This window comes from Rhineura floridana, chromosome 15, assembly GCF_030035675.1.
Source record: "Rhineura floridana isolate rRhiFlo1 chromosome 15, rRhiFlo1.hap2, whole genome shotgun sequence".
NCBI classification, from domain to species: domain Eukaryota; kingdom Metazoa; phylum Chordata; class Lepidosauria; order Squamata; family Rhineuridae; genus Rhineura; species Rhineura floridana.
In genome coordinates, this window is record NC_084494.1 from 33093055 (window position 1) to 33114321 (window position 21267).

Below are 21267 nucleotides of genomic sequence, written 5' to 3' on the forward strand. Positions count from 1 at the left end.
AAGGAAAGTCCTCCTTTCATGTAGGAAAAATACAGCCTTAAGAAGAAAAAAGGTTCAGCCCAGGTTACTGTCCTTGTTATTTTTTTTCTACATTCAGGGAGAAAATTATGCGTACACTGGAGAGACCATTCAAACATGCCATCTCTCACCTGAAACAGTTCAGTCCAGGAACGCTTTGCTGCTAGGTTCTACCCTAGGATCACTTCAAGCAACAGGCAATCCTTAAAAAGTAGCTCCAGCTCTGCCCCAAACACTATCAGTGGTTGCCATATTGATAGTAAAGGATAAGAGAGACATAAATAGATAAAATTCTATCTCTATTGGACAGTTTTAGATAAAAGCAGGAGTGTGCAACCCTTCACATTTCACAGAAACTCTTATGCTTGACAAAGATTTCTGTGAAACTCAAAAACCTGCAGTTCAGAAGCCACTCTCCTAAGCACACAGAGCCTAAAGGCACACACACTCCCTGACACAGTTCTCTTTCTCTATTTAATGTTAACACCATCAAGGCTGAAAATAGGATCAGAAACATTTTCTTTTTTTAAACTCTCTTTTGTTGCCACAGAAAAGGAAAGAAATTCTTTTGTTTCTTAATTTAATTATTCACAGCAAAGCCAGCCCCTCCGGAGATTTCACAGGCACCGAAAGTCTCAGTGGGAGGGAAAAAAAGAAGGGAGAATATATTTTTTCCTGATGCCAGCAATTTTCTTTTGTGAGCTCCCTGTGGAGGGAACAAGATATCCAGATGGCATCGCTGCAGGATTCCAGATGGCCCAGTTGGCTGTGGAGATAACGACTCATCTCACCTTTTGATTATGTTAGTTCCTTGGTGGTGGTGGGGAAGATGAATGGTGAGCACACATGCTAAATTTAAATTAGAACAGGGGGACACATTTTTACTTCCTAACACCATCATTCAAAGCCATTTTGAAAATGGATATAATGACAGATTTAATAGGGCACAGCAAGCATCCCACCCAGAGGGCAGGGGAAGGAGTTAAAGACAGTGACACAGCATGGGTTCTGGGCAGGTTCAGACATCATGCAGTTTATGCAACAAAAAAATGTTTATTGCAACAAAAACAACCCGTACTTAGCTTCAGGCTTGCACATTTTCCCCACCCTTCCAGCCAGGCTGCAAGGAAGAATTTGTGAAGCAGCCCTACATGTATACCAATATATAGACATGTAAAGCACCTCCATTGGCCCATGAAGCTGGAATGCACATGGGAGTTGTTTCACACACTCACTGAATGTGCAGTTGAGTGTGTGTGTCTGTGCATGTCAGCAGCATGGTTAGCCCACATGGCCCTGCAACCACCCACAACCACTTTAAATGCACATGGAAGTTCATCTCAGCCCTTTTGTCTTTTTAACTCCCCCTCCCCAGAAAATAATTGCCAAAATATACCATGGAAATGTTGATTTAAAATACTATACAATTTCATTTAAATTGGAAAATGGAAATGGACTGCCTTCAAGTCGATCCCGACTTATGGTGACCCTATGAATCGGGATTTCATGATAAGTGGTATTCAGAGGGGGTTTACTATTACCCCCCTCTGAGGCTAGTCCTCCCCAGCTGGCTAGGGCCTGCTCAGCTTGCCACAGCTGCACAAGCCAGCCCCTTCCTTGTCCACAACTGCCAGCTGGGGGGCAGCTGGGCTCCTTGGGACTATGCAGCTTGCCCACGGCTGCACAGGTGGCAGGGCACGTAACCCCTGAGCCACTCGCTGTGGGGTGATCTTTAGCTGGCCCTTGACACCCAGGAGACACGAGCAGGGATTTGAACTCACAGTCTCTGGACTCCCAGCCCGTGGACCACCAGCGGTCTGCGAACTTCATTCAGGTGGTCCATGGTATGTTTGCATTACACATTCATATTGGTTTTTAATTGCATTTTTATTGCTTCTTTTATTTCTTATATTTTACTACAATCTGAATTCTATGAAATGCAAGTCACAATACAATAAAATACAACATAAGAAACAAAAGAATCAATAGAAATATAATTAAAAACCACACAGTATCTAACACAGCATATTACAATTGCCACAACAGGTAGAAAAATAATCAAGTTGTCCGCCAAGACCCTCAGCAATTTTAAAGTGGTCCATGTGGGGGAAGTCTGGGAACCTCTGATTTATATGAACACCAACGTTTGCAAGTGCACGTATGCACCACAATTCCCCCTTAACTCCAACTACTAAAATCCTGGGTCAAAGCAACCCCCAAAAGGGATGTATGAGTAGGTTTGGAATACAAGAACCTCTCACCTGGTAGGCCCACTTTGGGCCTCAGAAGCACTTCCAGGGTAGCTTTATCATAGATCTCTTTGCTGATCTTGACTTCAGTAGGCCCATACACACCAGCTAGCACTGAGGTATCCCCTGAAAACAGCAAGAAACAAGGAAGGGGGCAGGCATGAACATTTTGGCCTAATTTTAGCAACTTCTCAACCTTGAACCCCCACTCTTTTGGGAGAGAAGTATGCAGGAGAACAGGAATGTTGAACTCCTATTAATTTAAAAAAGGAAGTACAATGGTTAGCAGAAGATTAGCCACTGCTGCCTAAAGAGCAACATGCACCAGGAGCCTATGAAAATGGGGCAACACCCAAGAATCCTAAGCCCAGCGAAAAAGAACAGGAGTAAAAAGCTAACAGATAGCAAAAAACACCCAGCTCGTATTTCAACTGGATTAAATATGAACGACATGTTTTAGGTCAGAGGGATTTCACCAACTATGGTATACTTGTTCTTTTTATCCATCTATAGATATCAGCCATCAAACATGTAAAATAAAAGCATACCTCTGAACATACCACAGTGCCATTCCCCTTACAATGAAAAATGAAATGGACTGCCTTCAAGTCGATTCCGACTCATGGCGACCCTATGAATAGGGTTTTCACGGTAAGCGGTATTCAAAGGGGGTTTCCCATTGCCTTCCTCTGAGGCTGAGAGGCAGTGACTGGCCCAAGGTCACGCAGTGAACTTCATGGCTGTGTGGGGATTCGAACCCTGGTCTCCCAGGTTGTAGTCCAACACCTGAACCACTACACCGCACTGACCCTTACAACAGAGTAACCAAAATAGGCCACATGCATCTGTCTGGGATTTTGGGTAGGGAGGAAGCATCCAAGGAATTCATAGCTTCCGAGCACATTTTAGTCCAACCACTCTGTCGTTATGCACAGAGAGCATAACACTCCCTAGGGGAGGCTGCTCCATTAAGGCCAATGGAGCAGTGCCCTACCACTCTCAGCCTGCCCTTAGGCAACCCTCCACCTTTTTACTTACAACCTGTCCAGGGGGTGGCCTTGGCTGTCAGCTTCCTCCTCCTCAGTCTCAGTGTTACCCCTTACAGAATTCAGTAAGGAGGAGGAGGAAGAGGGCAAAACTAGAATGAATTGGCTTGGCCTGTCATTGGTTCTGGCTCCGCCTATTGTTGGCCTCTCTGCCTTCAGCCCTGCCAGTCTCAATGGGCACCAGGCACCCCAGACATTGCCCTAACAAAACAATGGGGTGGGCACGCTAGGGTGAAGAGGTCAGCCTCAGGATGCCCTGGAAGGTTTTCATATGCAATGCAATCAATGCAACAACTTAAGAAGAACCCTGAGGGATAAAGGCCTATCAAGCCCAGCACTCTGTTTTCACAGTGGCCAACCAGATACCTATGTGAGGGCCACAGGCTGGGCACGAGAGCAACAAAACTCTCCCCCCTCCTCCCATGATCCCCAGCAACTGGTATACAGAGGCACATCGCCTCTGATACTGACAGTAATGCACAGCCACCATGACTGTTTATTTAACATATTTCTCTCCCGCCCTTCTACCCTACAATAGGGTACTCAGCGTGGCTCACAATAAAGCCATGCCCAATAAAATCACAAAAACATTAAAACAGATAAAAATACATAAAACACAATTAAGAAATATAGGGGAATGATATTAAAAGGGATAAAAGAGGTAAAAACTAAAAAGGGGGGAATAAAATCAGAGATGAAACTGTGGTTATCATACTTTGGACAAATAATGAGAAGACCTGATTCACTAGAAAAGACAATAATGCTGGGAAAAACAGAAGGGAGTAGAAAAAGAGGAAGGCCAAACAAGAGATGGATTGATTCCATAAAGGAAGCCACAGGCCTGAACTGACAAGATTTGAACAGGGTGGTTCATGACAGATGCTGTTGGAGGTCACTGATTCATAGGGTCACCGTAAGTCATAATCGACTTGAAGGCACATAACAACAACATAGGCTCTACCTTCAGCCCTAGCAGCCTCTAATACTTTTATCCTCCATCAATTTGTCTAATCCCCTTTTAAAGCCATCCATATTTGGTGGCGATCGCCAAATTGTGTAGTAGTGGACTCTGAAGCTTAACTATAGCCTATCAGTGTTTACTCTGGGAAAAATCCCATTGTCTGCAATGGGAGTACAATGTAGTCTCACCACACCACTTCAGATGTAATGAAAACATACTATCAGATAGCAATGTGTTACGTTGACACGTTACAGAGGCTCTCGGCCATGATGCAGATTAAGGTCTGTTTTAGAGAGGGTTATGAAAGCGGGGGTATTAACCATCTGGAACTTTAATACCCCCCGGTTTCATAACCCTCTCCAAAACAGACATGAGCTTCAGAGATGCGAGGCTAAAGACTAAAGACCCATCCCAAATAAAGTTCTTGGTTGGAAGAGAGAGCAATACCGCCATATCGAGGGACGAAAACCTCGGAGCCGAAAAGAAACTTAAAAGCTCTCAGAAACTTGGGAGGAGAGACTAAAGAAACGCCCCCCTGGGTTCTGCACCTATGAAGTATGAGCAACATTAGTCAAGGGACGGCGGGAGATACAGCCCTGGGAGTGGGGCGGGGGGAGAACCACTGCTGACCCTGCATCCAGGAGACAGAGCCATCAGGACGGGACAGCAGTCCCTGCTCACACAGGATCCGGCGCAGCGCTGGAAGATCCCCAGAATCGAAGCGCTTTTGCTCACTCTCCATCACGCCAATCCCCCCACGTGGCTTCCCCTTGATGCTTCCGGATCCGGGGTTTGAAGGGGCTGGGCTATGGGCTATTGGATGGCAAGATCCGCCTCCTCTTAAAGCAATACCCAAATCTAACCTTCTAGTCTAGTCTAGGCAGTTTCCCTCTTACCTTTTAGTTCTGAAGATTCAGGCATAGTTTTCAGAAAGGTGCTGGCAAAACTGTGTCGGGACCAGTGGTGTAGTGGCAAATTCAAAAGATGTCTGAAATAGGAAAGAGTTAAGGGCTACAGTCCTGGTGATGGGGAATGAGAAAAGGGACCGTTGGGTAGCTTTTTCTCTGAAGATGCGGAGAAAGACAGAGCTTGGAAGGGGGTATTTCTGAAAAGGGGTGTCACCACCAGGGGTGTAGCTGTCCAGGAGTCTAGTCCCTTTACAATTTTGGGAGCAAGGTCTCAGCAGGGTCATTCTGTCTCCAGCATCCTACGAGTCAATCAGCATGACGGGAGTGTGTTGGCCACTGAGAAGAGTCTTCTAATATGCTTCCTTGTCCTTTACTGCTGATTGGAGCCAACCAGAGTGAAAGAAGGTGAATCAGCCCCTGAGAAGACTCTTTTCAGCAGCCAACACTCTTCCATTTCATGCTTGCTGGCTCCTCGGGATGTCTGTTGTTGTGGGAGAAGGCATTAACAAGTGTCTCATTCTCAACCCAGCAGCAAAAAAAGAAGGGGTGTGGCTGTGACTAATATGAATGGATCCTGCATTTCTGAATTTGCCACTACCCTACTGGTCATCACCCACCTCCCTCTTTTTGAGGAAAGGGGTATTAAAGATGATTGGCAAGAAAATGGGGAAGTTCTTCCTTCAGCCTTTAAACTGGGAGTTTACTTACTTCAGTGTATTATTACATTTCCTCTTTCTCCAAGTAATTCAGGGCAGAGGATATGGTTCCCCACCTCTATTTTGTCTTCCTCCCAACCCAGTGAGGCAGGTTCATCTGAAAGCCACCAGCCCAAGGTTACCCTGTGGATTTTGTGGAAGAGCAAGGATTGGAACCCATGCCTCTCTGAACTGGGTCTAGCTCTCCAGCGACTACCTCACACTGGCTTTCAGCTGATCAACTAGCAACCTCCAGACCTAAATCCAGCCCCATCTTGAACTGCCTGTCCAGAGAAGAAAAAATAGGGGGCTGAAGTGAGGGGCCACATGGCAGACATAGGTCTTGCTTGCCATCAGGCTGAAGTTTTGCTTCAACGGTTCTCCACACCAGCTCACTTTCCCATGTGGGCTACCATTAAAACTGGTGGCCAACCAGGACCAAGAACAGGGCTAAAAATTCAGAGTGGACAAGCATTTCATTTTTGTATAGTATAGAAATTCAAGGTGGGGGAGTTTAAAATCCCTTCAAAATCCCTTCTCAGCCTAACCTACACCACAGGGTTGCTATGAGGATAAAATTGGAGTTTGCTGGATTACCTTTTGACAGGCACTCTCACTCTCTTTCGGCCTAACCAATCTCACAGGGTTGTTGTGAAGATAAAAAGGAAGGTCACTGAATGTCTTTGTGCCACTCGCTCTCACCCTAACCTTCTTCATGTAGTTGCTGCGAGCCTTTTAAATGGAGATCTTTATCCCAGTTTGTATCTGTATTGGATTTTGACATTGTTTTTATGTATTAAATAGTTTTTCATTGTTTGTGTGCATGGTATTTTTTTTTAAATAAAAGGAATTGTTTTTATTGTTGACACTTTTACTGTGAAACCACTTCAAGATGCTTTATGGGAAGTGGTTCATAAATGGAATAAAAAAATTTAAAAAGGAAAGGAGGGGCTCACTGGATGGCTTTGGGCTAGTCACTCTCAGCCTAGCCTACTCCACAGGGCTGCTGTGAGGAGAAAATGAAGACCCACTGAGTGACTTTGGGCCAGTGACTCTCCTACTCATCCACCTCACAGGGTTGTTGTGAGATAGGAATAAAAAGACTGGAAGGCTCATCCCCAAGAGTTAAATAGATTAAAAGGGGGTAGGAAAACCAGGTGCCACCCCAACATTGGGAGTCGTTTGGGGTCCCCACAAATAGGGCGAAGGAGAAACGAGGCCGGCGTTCCCTGGCCTGGCCTCCTTCCCCGATTCAGAGGCGCGGCCTGTCGAGGCTCTGCCTCCCGCCCCCCGGCTCGAGCTCTGAGCCGCCCAAGATGGCGGCGGCAACGGCGGCTGCGAGGTCTACCCGAGGGGGCCTGCGGTCCCTGCGGTGCTTACTGCTGGGCCGCCCACCGCATCCCGGGCGGATACCGACGCGGGGGCTCCGCGCAGGAGTGAGTCCCCCGAGGCCAGAGACTCGCCAGTCACGTCCCTTCCCGAGGGGGGGAATAGTGTCGGGGTGCGGAGAATATTGGGGGGCAAGGCTTCCCCCGCTCAGGTGGATGGGCAGAGGAAAGAGATGCTTCTCTCAGCGAGAAGCTCCCCTCGCCCAGTGGAGGGGGGCGTGTGCCCCACTTGAGGGGAGTGTCTCTGAAAGAAATGGAAGCAGAGGGGGCTCCTCAGGGTGTTGTTTCCCCTAACACGTCTATTGCTACAACCTATTTGAAAGGTTGGAAGGAAAGGGCTGGTGGCGTATTTGGTTTTTTGGGGGGGACGGGTTACGTACCAGGACTCAGGTTGGAACATCCATACGTACCTTGTTGCACGTGTATGTGTGTGCAAACTTTTTTTTAAAAAAACCTTTTATTTCGGGCCTTCTCCTCAACAAAGTCGACTTTGTTGTATTCCGACCTGCAGGAATTTTGTATTGTTACTGTATTTTTACTGGCATATGCTTGTAAAGGACTGTTGATGGTGCTGCCATTAACAGGAGTGGGTTTTTTTTGGTGTTGTTGTATATATGTATTGTGTTTTTTAGGACATTGTGAGCTAACTTGAGTGGGCTATGCCCCAATAATTTCATTAATAAATAATACCAGCCTTCGCCAACCTGGTGCCTGCCAGGTGTTTTGGACTACAGCTCCCATCAGCCCCTGGAGCAGCATGTCTAAATGATGGTGGGGCTAATGGGAGTTGTAGTCCAAAACACCTGGCAGGCACCAGGTTGGCAAAGTGTGTGAATAAAGAAATAATTTTGTAAATAAGAGTATACGGGTGGGCGGGAGTTGGCTAAAGGGCTAGACTTGTGAGCTTCTGGGCTCAATTTAAGGTGCTTATGTTGGCATACAAAGCCCTACGACTTGGAGCCCAAATATTTGAAGTAGCGCCTCCACCCATATAGAGCTGCCAGGGTGTTGGGATTGCAAAGCAGGCTTTGCTGGTAGGTCTGCTGCCCTGTGAAGTTTGTGGGTCGGTGGGTGGGTGAAAGAGCCTTTTCTGTGCTGGCCCCCAGCTTGTATATATATGAGTGTGTGTGTGTGTAAATATATACACACACACACACATATACCCATTATTCTATGTCCTGGAGCACTACAGTCAAACAGTTAGCTATTAATAGCCAAAAATTCATATATTTGGATATCTTGCACTGTTCTTAATAATTAAGACTGCAGCGCTGGGTCCATTTACTTAGGAGTAAGCCCCATTGAATTCAGCAGGACTTACCTCCTTCCATTAAACTTGATGAGAGTTACTCCCAAGGAAACATGCGTAGAACAGATGAGGCTGTAAGAGGGGTCTGGGAGTCTGTTAACTTGTGTTCTGATGAAGGTAGGCTTGTGTTAGAAATGCTGGGAAGATCTATTCTCAAAAGAACCAGTCTTTTAAAAGGCATTTTCAAATGCAGTAAGTGGAGGGGTGGTTGGGAAGTCACCGTGTGTGTGTGTGTGTGTATTCAGGACTATGAAAACACTTCATTTTCTTCCTTTCAGAAACTTGGAGGAGGGAATTCATTCCTCCTGTGACTTTCTCCCATCTGATTGGGCCATCTTAGGGGGCGTGAGGAGGGCATGTGCTGCTTTTTTGGACTGCATCCAGTTTCCCTCACCCTCTTCCCCGGATTCAGTTACTGAAGTCAAGTTAGCTTTCTTGGTCACAGCTTTCCATGACCCAAGATCTGCAGAGATATTTTCCTGCTTCACCTGACATCAGCAAGGCCATTTGTATTTGATTAACATACATTTCAGTTCTGAATTTAAAGATTAATTCACTGTTATTTTGGAGAGCTTATAACAGCAGGGATTGGGAACCTGTGGCTCTCCAGACATTGTTGGAATCAGCCTCCCATCAGCCCCAGCCAGAATCACCAGTGGTCAGGGATGATGGGAGTTGTGCCCCTCTGTGTGCTGTTGGACTCCAATTTCCTCTTCCCTGCCATACAGGGTGGGTTTCTAAGGTGTTTAATACATGCGATAGGAACAAAACCCTCCTCTATTCATCCATCATCACTATATTAGAAGTCTAGGTTTACAACAATATTTATTCACTTGACAGATAGGTCCACATTTTATGTTTAATTTTACACACACACAAATTTATCTGTAGAAGCCAGCCCCTGCCATTCTGTTACACCGTTCTTGTCACCAAGAAATGCAACTGTGAATGGACATATCAAATTAACGGTAGACTTGGTTCTTTGTGGCTGAGGTCAGTAAAAGGCAGAGAGTGGATTTAGCTCTCACTACATGCTCTTCACTCCCCTGAGATCATAGAATCATAGAAGAGTAGAGTTCGAAGGGGCCTGTAAGGCCATCAAGTCCAACCCCTGCGCAATGCAGGAATCCAAGTTAAAGCATACCTGACAGTTGGCTGTCCAGCTGCCTCTTGAAGGCCTCCAGTGTTGGCACCCACCACCTCCCTAGATCACTGGTTCCATTATCCTACTGCTCTAACAGTTAGGAAGTATTTCCTGATGTTCAGCTGAAATCTGGCTTCCTGTCACTTGAGCCCATTATTCCGTGTCCTGCACTCTGGGACGATCGAGAAGACCCTCCTCTGTGTGGCAACCTTTAAGTCCTTCAAGAGTGTTATCATATCTACCTTTCAGTCTTCTCAAGGCTAAACATTCACAGTTCTTTAAGTCTCTATTTAAAGGGCTTTTTCCAGTCCCCTGATCATCCTTGTTGTCCTCCTCTGAACCTGTTCCAGTTTGTCTGCATCCTTCTTAAAGTGCGGTGTCCAGAACTGGATGCAGTACTCGAGATGAGGCTAACCAGTGCCAAATACAGGAGAACCAATACTTTATGTGATTTGGAAACTATACTTCTGTTAATGCAGCCTAAAAAATCATTTGCCTTTTTTGCAACCACATCACACTGTTGGCTCATATTCAGCTTGTGATCAATAATAATCCCAAGATCCTTCTCACATGTAGTATTGCTGAGCCAAGTATTCCCCATCTTATAACTGTGCATTTGATCTATTTTGCACTTATCCCTGTTAAATTTCATTGTGTTGTTTTCAGCCCAATGCTCCACCCAACAAGATCCTTTTGAATTTTGTTTCTGTCCTGCAGGTTATTAGCTATCCCTCCCAATTTTGTATCATCTGCAAATTTGATAAGCATTCATCACCAGCCACGTGAATCCAGAGCTTGGAAAAGTTACTTTTTTAAACTACAACTCCCACAAGCCCAATCCCTGGGGCTGATGGGAGTTGTAGTTTAAAAAATTAACTTTTCCAAGCTCTGGATTCATGTGGTGGTGATGGAATGCCTTGTGCTACCATTTTACTACAGTAAATTTGTTATTACTAGTTAATATACATTTGCCATTTATGAAGGAGTTGGAGTTGGACAGTAGAAAAATAGAGGAGTCGGAGTCGAAGGTCTGGTGTACCAACTCCACAGCCCTGGTCCCATGCAGTAGGGAGTCTCCCACTACTACTGCTCTTGTTGTTGTTGTGGGGAGTGGTCTTCCCTGAGTCTGTGTAAACACACTACATTTAAAGCACATGGCTTCCCCTAAAGAATCCTGGGAACTGTAGTTTGTTAAGAGTGCTAGGAATTGTAGTTCTGTGAGGGATAAACGACAGTTCTCAGGATTCTTGGGGGGAAGCCATGTGCTTTAAATCTATGTCGTGTACACAGCCTACAACACTGGGCTTGGATACAGTTGAGGACTATCTTATTTATACATTTTTGTCCTACAAAGCCAAGCCTACACAAGGGCTCCCACAGCTGCATACAGTGTTGCAACTTACCTACTACTTCTGACAGCCCAGCTCTCACCGAGAGGAGGTCCACAAGAGGCCTACATATATGAATACCACCACTACCACCCGTCTTTGCAATACACACGTCCTTCCTCTGCATCATTATCGGGGATGGAAAGCAAAGGGTTTGAGGGTTGGTGGACTAGTCAGAGAGGCCTGTCATGTGGGAAACCAAGCCATAGGGCTAATTCTTACGTTTTGGCTACTATTTGGAAGCAGATGGAAAAATGCTTGCGTGGCGGCAGCTTCACAGAGGTGTAAGATACTGAAATCAAATGATACGCTTTATATGTGAATTGCCTCATCCCTGTGTAGGGCATGGTGCCACTCTGTTCACCTTTTCACAAGTGGGCCACTCTCTTCTCTCATCCGAGCCAGGTATCCCTTCACCAGCAGGAAGAGTTTACCTCTTTGGAGGAGAAGCCACAATTCCCTGGTGCTTCAGCTGAGTTTGTAGACAGGCTTGAATTCATCCAGCCCAATGTCATTTCGGGGATTCCCATCTACCGGGTCATGGACCGACAGGGGCAGATCACCAATCCCAGTGAGGACCCTCAGGTAAGACGTAGGCGCTCCATCAGATTGCCCCTTCCAGAGTGGTGTATAGTCCTGTATTGCTGCTGGGAATGAAGCAGGTGTCCAAGTTTCCTGCCAAGGAATTTTGAAATACTTTCTTCAGCCTTGTTCAGACTTTTTTCACCCAGTGGTGTTTTCCACTTTCCTTTATTGCAGCTCCCCAAAGAGCAAGTGCTGAAATTCTACAAGAGCATGACACTTCTCAACACCATGGATCGAATCCTCTATGAGTCCCAGAGGCAGGTATGTCCACAAGGGGTGCAGACCCACCCACAGTCAGAACAGGAAGGTTGACTAAGGCTGCAGTCCTGACCACACTCATCTAGAAATAAGCCCCACTGAATCCAATACAACTTCCTTCAGAGTAGACATGATTAGAATTGCATGCTGTAAGATACAGTCAATTCCCCTCAGTTTATCCACATTCAAAAAGTAATGTGTGAATTGCCCTAGAGCAGGTGTGGGGAACCTTTGCCCCTCCAGGTGTTGCTGAACTACAACTCCCATCATCCCTGGCCTTTGGCCATTCTTGCTGAGACTGATGGGAGTTACAGTTCAGCAACATCCGGTAGCCCAAAGGTTCCCTATTTGGGAATGTTGATCTAGCACGGTCTTCTCTGACCTGATGCCCTCCTGATGTTTTAGTTTGCAACTTCCACCATCCCTGATCATTGGCCACTCTGGCAGGGGCTGATGGGAATGGTAGTCCATACCATCTGGAGAGCACCAGATTGGGGACCATTAATCTAATGCACTGTTCTTCAGCCTTGGGGCCCCAGATGTTAGATTACAGCTCCCATCATCCTTGGTCATTGGCTAAACCGGCTGGGGTTGGTGGGAGTTGTAGTCCATCGGCGTCTGGGGACCCAAGATCGAAGAACAGCAGACAGATAGAGATGCACACTCATTCTCTCCTGAACTGGAGGCCCTTTCCTTCCATGACTGAATTCAGTTTTCCATTTTAGGGCCGGATCTCCTTTTACATGACCAACTATGGGGAAGAAGGCACGCACATTGGCAGCGCAGCTGCTCTTGACGACACCGATCTGGTGTTTGGGCAGTACCGTGAAGCAGGTAATGGGGCAATCGGTAAAGCAACTTTGCTCTCAGTCCTGCTAAAGCATGGTGTGCTACTAGCTGCTCAGCCACTGGGTGGCAGCACGTGACAGCTAAGCACTGAAGTGCTCTTACAACATTGGGCATGTCCTTATCCCCAGAAAACTCGATCACTGCAGTAAAACCTCTTCCTTCCTGTTCTTCCACTTTTTATCTTCTGTTCCCACATTCCCTTAGAATTTACTGCATCTTGGACCAATTTGTTAGTTCTATACCCTAGGCGACTGGTTACAAACAATTGAATGGGCTAGTTAGCCAGACATATAGCCACACATACTGTATACAGTAGGGCCCCACTCATAAGGCAGGTTAGGTTCCAGACCCCCACCAGAAAGCGAAAACTGCCGAAAAGCAGATCAGGTGTAGTGCGTGGGTCTGGAACCTAACCAGACACACTACAACTGATCTTCCCCTAATCTGGTGCAATCAGTTCAAGCGGGGGAGTCTGATCGCACCAGAAGAGGAGATTAGCTGTGGCACGCTACAGCTGATCTTCCCCTCCTCCAGCGCAATCAGCTGGAATGCAGGGAGCTCCAGCCCCCCCTCCAGCTGATCGCCCCGCTGGTGCCGTATTAGCAGAACGCCGAAAAGCAGGGCACCGAGAAGCAGGGCCCTACTGTAGTCCTATTTGCTTTAAATGGTGATGAACCTGTTTTGCTAATATTACTTTTTATATTCCATAATAGCAGCAATTACAATAGATGTTCTTCATACACTTCATTTTTTGCAGTGTAATTTGAACAAGTTTAGAGCAGGCTTTTGAACCTTGATATGAATATTACTGCATCCTCAACTGAGATGGCATTATTGTCTCTGCCTTCTCTCTCCCTCCCTGTTGCCCATCAAATAAGCCCCCTCTGTAGAAATAGCATTTCTTGAATTTTCTGCAGCTTCCTAGTGCACTGTTAATGTAGTTCCTGGCATCCTACATTGATCTAATGTCCTCCTAGTTAACCTCATGCCCCCTCTTGCCCCTCCAGGTGTACTGATGCATAGAGGATACCCTCTGGACCTGTTCATGGCACAGTGCTATGGCAATGCCAGCGACCCCGGGAAAGGCCGACAAATGCCCGTGCACTACGGCTGCAAAGATTTGCACTTTGTTACCATATCATCCCCACTAGCTACACAGATCCCACAAGGTGAGACAAAACCAGGTTCAGATATTTCCTTCTGGGGAGGTAGGCAAAACACCACCGGACACATAATGAATACTGGAAAACTTTGTGTGCCCCAGATCTAAGATATACAAGTCCAGCTTGTTTTGGAAGCTTGACATGTAGAAATGTGAAGGTCTGGAGGGGGGGATAAACAAAAACGGGGAGAAACACAACACCTGGATTTTTCCCAATTTCCCCGATGTTTTTTTTTTAAATGAGGGAGGAGGAAATTGTCCCCCAAATTTTTCTTCCCCCCCTTCATATCTTTACAAGGATGTGGCCTGCTGACCTTTTCCTGGGAAGGGACCAGCAGCTCAGAACATTAAACATTCTTAAGACACAAAATATTTAGTAGACTTCTAAGTGTTCACACTAGGATTGCCAGGTTCATGGCCTGAGACTGATCCTGTATCTTTAGGAGAAGAGAAAGTCAGCCAAGTGCAGGTGTTCTTGCTACACTGTAATGAGAAAAAACACAATGTGGAATTCTCCCTTCCCCCTGCACAGCTTTTAAAGATACAAAAGACCTCTTGGAGTCCGGGCCTGGCAACCAAGAGGTCTCCTGTATCTTTAAAAGTTGTGCAGGGGGAAGGGAGAATTCCACCTTGTGATTTTTCCCATTACAGTGTTGCAAGAATACCTGCACTTGGCTGACTTTCTCTTCTCCTAAAGATACAGGATCAGTCTCAGGCCATGAACCTGGCAACCCTAGTTCACACATATTACTAGCCAACCTATGGATACATACCAGAATAGAATAACGTTTATTGCATTGGTCCGTGGACCACAGCAAGATAAAACAAAATAGCAAACATTTTAAAACTTTCATAAAATGCAAAGCCTGCAATTAAAATTAACACATAAAATATATGTATTTGGAGCATGTATCAGGTACATACTAGTGTAAATCATTTGCAGTCTTTTGCCGGGGGAAAAAGACTTACATTCAGCTTACAATAATTTTGTTACCTGTTCACCTAGAGGCAATTTTTAGCACAGGCAACTGGCTGTTTTCAAGCCTGATATATAAGTAGTACATAAAATCATACTTTATTACTCAAAAGACTGCATATTAGGTTTGTGCTTCACAGGCAAAAATGAAGATTCAGTACAGCCTTCTGTGACAGAGAAGTGTTTGTACATTCTTAATTAGCTTAGTTGGTGCAAGTGAGAGAGTGATTTACCAGCTTAACTTTTGTTTTTTGGGGATCCTCCACGTTCTGGTAAAATATATATTGGCAATAAAATCATGACTGTATAGAAAAACATTCAAATGATACACATGAATTTTTGTAGTAACATTAGTAGTTTGCATCTGCACTAACCTGTAGGGCTATTTGAGATGTTAATAGCTTAGCAGAGAGAAGTGACAGTTCAGAAAGATATGAACTCTGCAGGGAGCTAGATAAACATCACTTGATTGTACAGGCATAATCTAGCCATAATTTGTTTTAAAAAGCCTTTGGTCTCAACTGTTATTTTTGCCAGCTTTCCAACAGCCCCCCCTGCCAACTCTACCATCTTCCTGAGGTCAACCCACCCACCTGTGACCTGCAATTCCAACCCATTTGGTTTTCCCATACACAAGCCTGGTAGGAGATACACACATACCAGTCCACTTTCACTCTTATGCCTATGCCACCTTGACCTGCATTCACACAAACAAAAGCAAACAGCCCTTGATATTCCTGGAGGGGCTTATTCAAAGCAAATGCATATTTAGGTACTGTTCACACACGTTTTGAATACACAGCTGTTCCCCCCCCTCCTCCTCCCTGGTCACAAGCCACAAAGTCATGTGTGGATATTTCTTCAAGCTGAGCTGTGAACCCATAGAAAGTAAGCAACTCCAGGACGGAACTGACCTCAAGCCAACTTTGCATCACAGCAGGAAGAAAATAGCTGATTCCAAGTGATAACTGCTTTTCAGTAGCTACTCAGACTCTGCAACACTATTAGGAAAGGATGTTATCCTAACAAGGTCCAGCACTGAATGGAGCTTTCATATATTCCAAGCAGGGCCTGATGACTGCCAGAGTCCCACCTCTCATGCAGTTGTGGGGAATTTAAAGGAGCAGAGCCACATGTTGTGGCACCATTGAATGGCCTCAGATTTTGCCCATTGCAGTCAGGACAGCTAGGGGAACAAATAGCCATGGTGGAATTGAGCTGAATCAGCCCACCAGAGATCTCAACTGCCAGTCTTGGGTCCAAACTCCCAGCTGAGCTGGGAAAGGCCCCTTACTTAAGATATGGGGAAACTGCTGTCAGTCATAGTAAACAGTATTTGGCTGAATCATTGATCATTGGTTTGACTTGATAGAAGGTAGCTTTGTGTGTCCGTAGACCAGAGCTTAGAAAAGTTACTTTTTTGAACTACAGCTCCCATCAGCCCCAGCCAGCATGGCCACTGGATTGGGCTGGTGGGAGTTGTAGTTCAAAAAAGTAACTTTTCCAAGCTCTGCCGTAGACACTATTCCTTGGAAAGTAGGGTTCCTCTTTACATCTGGGAGATTTCTGGAGTGGTGAGCTTCCGAGGCAAACAATCCCTTGTCAAAGAAAACTGGGAGCTGGCAGGTCACAACACGGTTCAGTATGAGCAGGTCCTCCACTTTATTCATGGTAAGGATTGGTTAAAGCAAAGTAAAGGCTTATGTGACCACAAAATTGCCATGGATTGCCTGAGCGCCATCTCCTTTCCTCTTCCTGTTCTCATTCCCTCTCCCCCCCTTGGCAGCTGTCGGCTCTGCTTACGCAATTAAGAGGGAGAACACCAACCGGATTGTGATCTGCTACTTCGGGGAGGGTGCAGCCAGTGAGGGCGATGCCCATGCAGGCTTCAACTTTGCCGCCACCCTTGATTGCCCCATCATTTTCTTCTGTCGGAACAACGGCTATGCCATCTCCACCCCAACATCTGAGCAATACCGGGGCGATGGGATTGGTAAGACAGTTAGGACAGAGTGGAGGAGATGGAGAATGTTTTCAGGCCCCATGAACGTGGCCCTCCCTTCCCGCCCCAGGTTCTGCGTGAAGCAAGTCCAGGGTTGTTAAGGGCATTGTGCTGGGCTGAGAAAGACCTTTCCTATTAGAGTGGGACCCCTTTGAACTGTCTGTGGCTCTTAAATGTTTTCACTTGCTTTAAAGGATGACTAGGGAAACAGCTTCTCACACAGATCCTCAGTAACAAACAGCAAATTGCCTTCTGTTTCATCCAACTTCATATACTTGGTGTGCATCCCCTATCCTGTCCCAAAGGCACAAGGCCGCTGAGCATCATACACTACTTCAGGGTCCTGGAGTATCTTCCCTCCAGGCACACCCTAAACATCATAATGACAGGCTTACTACTCACAGGGGAAGAAGGCCCAGTGCAATCCTGTGCCTTTCTACTCAGGAGTAAATCCCACTGACTCCCAAGTAAGTGTGTCTAGGTTTGCAGCCTGCCAGTGTTTTCAGTTCAGGCTACCTCATGTGTTAACTTAGCATACAACTTAGAAAGATGTCACTGTCACCCATCCCTGCCATTGTGAGAGGCTGCTGTGCTTAACTTGAACCACATTCACACCATACATTTATTCCACTATTGTACCACGTTAAACAGCCAAGGCTTCCTCCAAAGAATCCTGGGAAGGGTGGTTTGTGAAGGGTGGTGAGAGCTGTTAGAAGACCCCTGTTACCTTCCCAGAGCTACAGTTCCTGAAGTGGCTTAACAGTCAGCCTCTCTTCCCAGAGATCTCTGGCAATTGTAACTCTGTGAGGGGAAGAGGGGTCTCCTAACAACGCTCAGTATCTTTCACAAACTACCCTTCTCAGGATTCTTTGGGGGAAGCTATGGCTGCTTAAAGTGGAATAATAGTGGAATAAATGTATGGTGTGAATGTGGCCCTGCACTGTACAGCTTTGCATGGAAATGTATATGCATGTTTCATACTTTATTTATTCATTTAAGTTATATCTACTGCTTTATATTTTTGGGGAGGGGGAAATCTCAAAGTGGTTTACAGTCTAAATTAAAGCATCAAACAAAACATCACAAATACTAAAATAAAACATTACAGATAAAGGTCAAATATAAAAGACACATTCAAAGCAGCATAATTCACAGAAAAGGTATTCTCTTTAACATAAACATTGTATAACAAACACCACAAAACAGCATTGTTAGTAATTAAAATAAATGAGACAGAAGCTGCATCCTCTCTGTCTCTCGCAAACACACAGAGTAATCTCTTCCATATGAGCAGATCTACTCAACCAAGCCTCACTCTGATTTTGGCATTGTTTCATAAACAGTCCTGGAAGCTTCGCTGAAGGATCATACACAAATATTTCAAATAAGTAGAAATGTCAAATTTTAGTATAAACCCACAAATCCGCATGCTCAGGGACTGTGAGAGGTGGATTCCAAGTGTGTCCATGGATTGTTTCCTTCCACAGCTGCACGCGGTCCTGGCTATGGCATCCAGTCTATCCGGGTGGACGGCAACGATGTCTTTGCCGTGTACAACGCCACCAAGGAGGCCCGTCGCCGCGCTGCTGCAGAGAACCAGCCATTCCTAATTGAAGCCATGACCTACAGGTACGTGTAGAGCGAAGACGTGGAAATGGAGCATGAGCCCAATCGCAGTGTGATGTTGCTGAACTACCGCTTCTCATCAGCCACAGCCAGTATAGGCAGCGGCCAGGGAGAACAGAAGTTGTAGTTCAGAAACATTTGGAGGGCCAAGGGTTCCCCACACCTGGCCTAAAGGGAGGTGGTCTGATATGGGGGTGGGACTAAAGAACCCACCTGCTCATTGCCCTCCCAGGATTGGGCACCACAGCACAAGCGACGACAGCTCCGCCTACCGCTCGGTGGATGAAGTCAACTATTGGGACAAGCAAGACCATCCTATCTCTCGTCTCCGTCACTATATGGTAGGCCGAGGCTGGTGGGATGAGGACCAGGAGAAGACCTGGCGGAAGAAATCCCGCAAGAAGGTGAGTGGCTTGGATATATAGCGATCTCCTGCAATATGGCCACTGGTATTGCAGGACTAGGAGGATCCACATTTTCACATTTGTTACTACTTTCTCCACTCCTTTCCCTAGAGGACCCCTGGGAATTACCATTTTGTAAGAAGAGCTTCACCCGTTTCCATATGAAGGTTAACTTAAGTTTAATGAATGCTTTACATCTTTTAACTCCCATGTTGTTCTAACCGAGAGAGGAATTAGGATGACACGGGTAGAGGAACATGGATATCTCTTTAAAGAGGACTACACCACCACCCCTTTCTCCTGTGTTTCTGTGAATGCCTGCCAAGGATCTTTTGATAAACTGGGAAAATGTTCAAGTATCCTTATCAAACTAGGAATAATACGAACAAAGGCAACCAGTATTAAAGCCTCCTCTTAAGATTATTCAGGAGGCTGTTCCTTACTAAGTATAGTTCCGCTAGAACAAGGATTTACGCTTGCACAACAGAACTCCTCCTGCCCCTCATGCACCCTTTAAACCTGTTCTGGGTTTTCCCTCAACCCTCTAGAGCAGATCTGGTGAGGAGGCTGCATGTGGGGGGGGAGAAGAGGGGGAAAGCACCGCTGCACAAGCATCAGTCCTTGTGCTAACAGAACAAGTGCATTAGATAACCCCCCCTGGACTCCATCTCTGGTTTTATTTTGTGCTCTACCCACCCCACCCTGCTGCCTTTTTTCCTCAGGTGATGGAGGCCTTTGAGGAGGCTGAGCGCAAGTTGAAGCCCAGCCCTCAGTTCCTCTTCTCGGATGTCTACTGCGAGATGCCCTGGCACCTCCAGAAGCAGCAAGAATCCCTGGAGCGCCACCTCAAGCAATATGGCGAGCACTACCCCCTGGCCCACTACGAGAAGTGACTCTGCAGCCCTGGACTAGGTCCTTGCCTCCTTGCTCTCCAGCAACTGGGATCTGTAGGAAACCTAGTTCAAACCGATTTGTAGAGAGAAAAGCAGCTTCCTGTTCTTTGCAACCCCTTCCTTGTCACAGTAGTGATGATTTGAAGAAGAAGATTCAGTTGCTAAGGGGGAATTGCTGCTGAGTACTTCTGGATGAATGGGGTGAGGAGCCAACATCTATAAGCCATGTCCTTGGGTCCTCCCAGTGGCTTCCAACCAGCCTGTGGAAGCTGTCTACTGATGGTTATTTTACCCAACTTAAAAAATCTGTTAGTTGCACACAGCCTATTTAAAGCACAGTATCAGTTCATAGCTCTCCCGCTGTGGATGTGAATTGCCTTATCTCTGCTGCTTCCCTTACTGGGGCTCTTTTCCTGCTCCCATAACCTTGCTTCAGAAGTAAAGCTGCAATGTCTGAACTGGTGTCCTCTCTGGGAAGCAAACTCTGCATCCCTGGATAGTGTCTTTTGGGTGATAAATTATATCTGTTAGGATGCAGACATCAACCTCAAACTTGTCCCCAGTTGATTCACTGCAACACTTTAAGGGTCTGTCTTGGGATTTTAGCAGCTAGGGAGACAGCAATTAAATGGTGTACATTACAGGCTGCCTTTAGCAGTGAATGAAATGGGTGCTGGGAAGCATGTTTGATTGGTCTTTTTTTCCTGAGCCCTTTCCCTGATCAAAGGGTGCCTATTTCCAGCACCTTTGCATGGGGGCAGAGTTCTCTTGGTCTGTTACAATCAAAAGCTGTTACTGCTGAAAGCAATGGTTATGTTGGGGCAGCAGGGAGTAACAAGTTCAAGCGCTCTAATCGGGACCGGTGTATGTATAAACAATGGGGCAAGTTGGGATATAAATTAAAAAATATATGGGCATTTGCCTGTATGTGTTACCTGCTGTTTGACCAGTGAATTTCTACAGCGAGAGGTGCAACATTCGTATTTGTGCTAGTGCTGTTCTCAAAATGGGTAGAAACTCGATGCAGTCATTTGGGGAGGAGAGAAAGGCACTTTGCACATGCTCAGAGATATTCTGTTACTGCTTCACAAGACTTGGGGCTTGCACCTCAAATTGAAACAGGTTCCAGGATTAAGCCCTGATGAATGTTTAAAAATTGACAGTGGAGCAAAGCCGGTTGTATCATCTGATCTCACCCCAGAACTAGATACTGTGATGCATAGTCTACAATTTCACTGTACAAACATGGAAACAGGTATTGCGTACAGAATCCAGGGTCAGTTTCTTGAACACTTGTACTGCAGATTTTCTTTTTGCATTGTTGATCAAGCGGATTCTGTCCACTTGATTCCATTTGTCACCCATCCTTCCATTTTTGCTGTAACTGCTTGCACTGCCAAAAAAGA

The 21267-nt window shown here is 45.9% G+C and overlaps 2 protein-coding genes across 7 annotated transcripts in view; one reads left to right on the forward strand and one right to left on the reverse strand.

The window, feature by feature from the left end:
- Positions 1-5079, reverse strand: part of EXOSC5 (exosome component 5) — a 49357-nt gene extending 44278 nt beyond the window's left edge. For 4 of the 5 annotated variants that reach the window (XR_009759228.1, XM_061598021.1, XM_061598018.1 and 1 more), the window contains exons 1-2: positions 4722-4853; positions 2280-2393 (exon numbers count right to left, since the gene is read on the reverse strand). Coding sequence is in view for 4 of the 5 variants with exons in the window: in XM_061598021.1 (XP_061454005.1) it covers positions 2280-2393; positions 4722-4842 (235 nt within the window). In the remaining variant the exon portion in view is untranslated. Of the gene's footprint in view, positions 1-2279; positions 2394-4721; positions 4854-4904 lie in introns of those variants that run through there. The other variant, XM_061598020.1, reaches the window with a different exon arrangement.
- A 2068-nt stretch (positions 5080-7147) lies between these two features.
- On the forward strand, positions 7148-20795 carry BCKDHA (branched chain keto acid dehydrogenase E1 subunit alpha). 2 transcript variants are annotated; one of them, XM_061598010.1, is made up of 9 exons: positions 7150-7313; positions 11512-11691; positions 11866-11952; positions 12675-12783; positions 13806-13967; positions 16723-16929; positions 18426-18567; positions 18797-18968; positions 19691-20795. In XM_061598010.1, the coding sequence occupies exons 1-9, from the start codon at positions 7194-7196 to the stop codon at positions 19859-19861; spliced, it is 1350 nt and encodes a 449-aa protein (XP_061453994.1). In that variant the 5' UTR covers positions 7150-7193; the 3' UTR covers positions 19862-20795. The 2 variants fall into 2 exon arrangements, with proteins under 2 accessions (XP_061453995.1, XP_061453994.1); XM_061598011.1 differs by lacking the exon at positions 16723-16929 and having other exon boundaries at positions 7148-7313.
- The last annotated feature ends 472 nt before the right edge of the window (positions 20796-21267 follow it).

Excerpts from the sequence above, each read along its gene's own strand:
- BCKDHA (XM_061598010.1), top strand. The coding sequence starts at position 7,194 with ATGGCGGCGGCAACGGCGGCTGCGAGGTCTACCCGAGGGGGCCTGCGG. Across the intron at positions 7,314-11,511 it reads CGCGGGGGCTCCGCGCAGGA|GTATCCCTTCACCAGCAGGA; the intron begins GTGAGTCCCCCG and ends CATCCGAGCCAG. Across the intron at positions 13,968-16,722 it reads AGCTACACAGATCCCACAAG|CTGTCGGCTCTGCTTACGCA; the intron begins GTGAGACAAAAC and ends CCCCCTTGGCAG.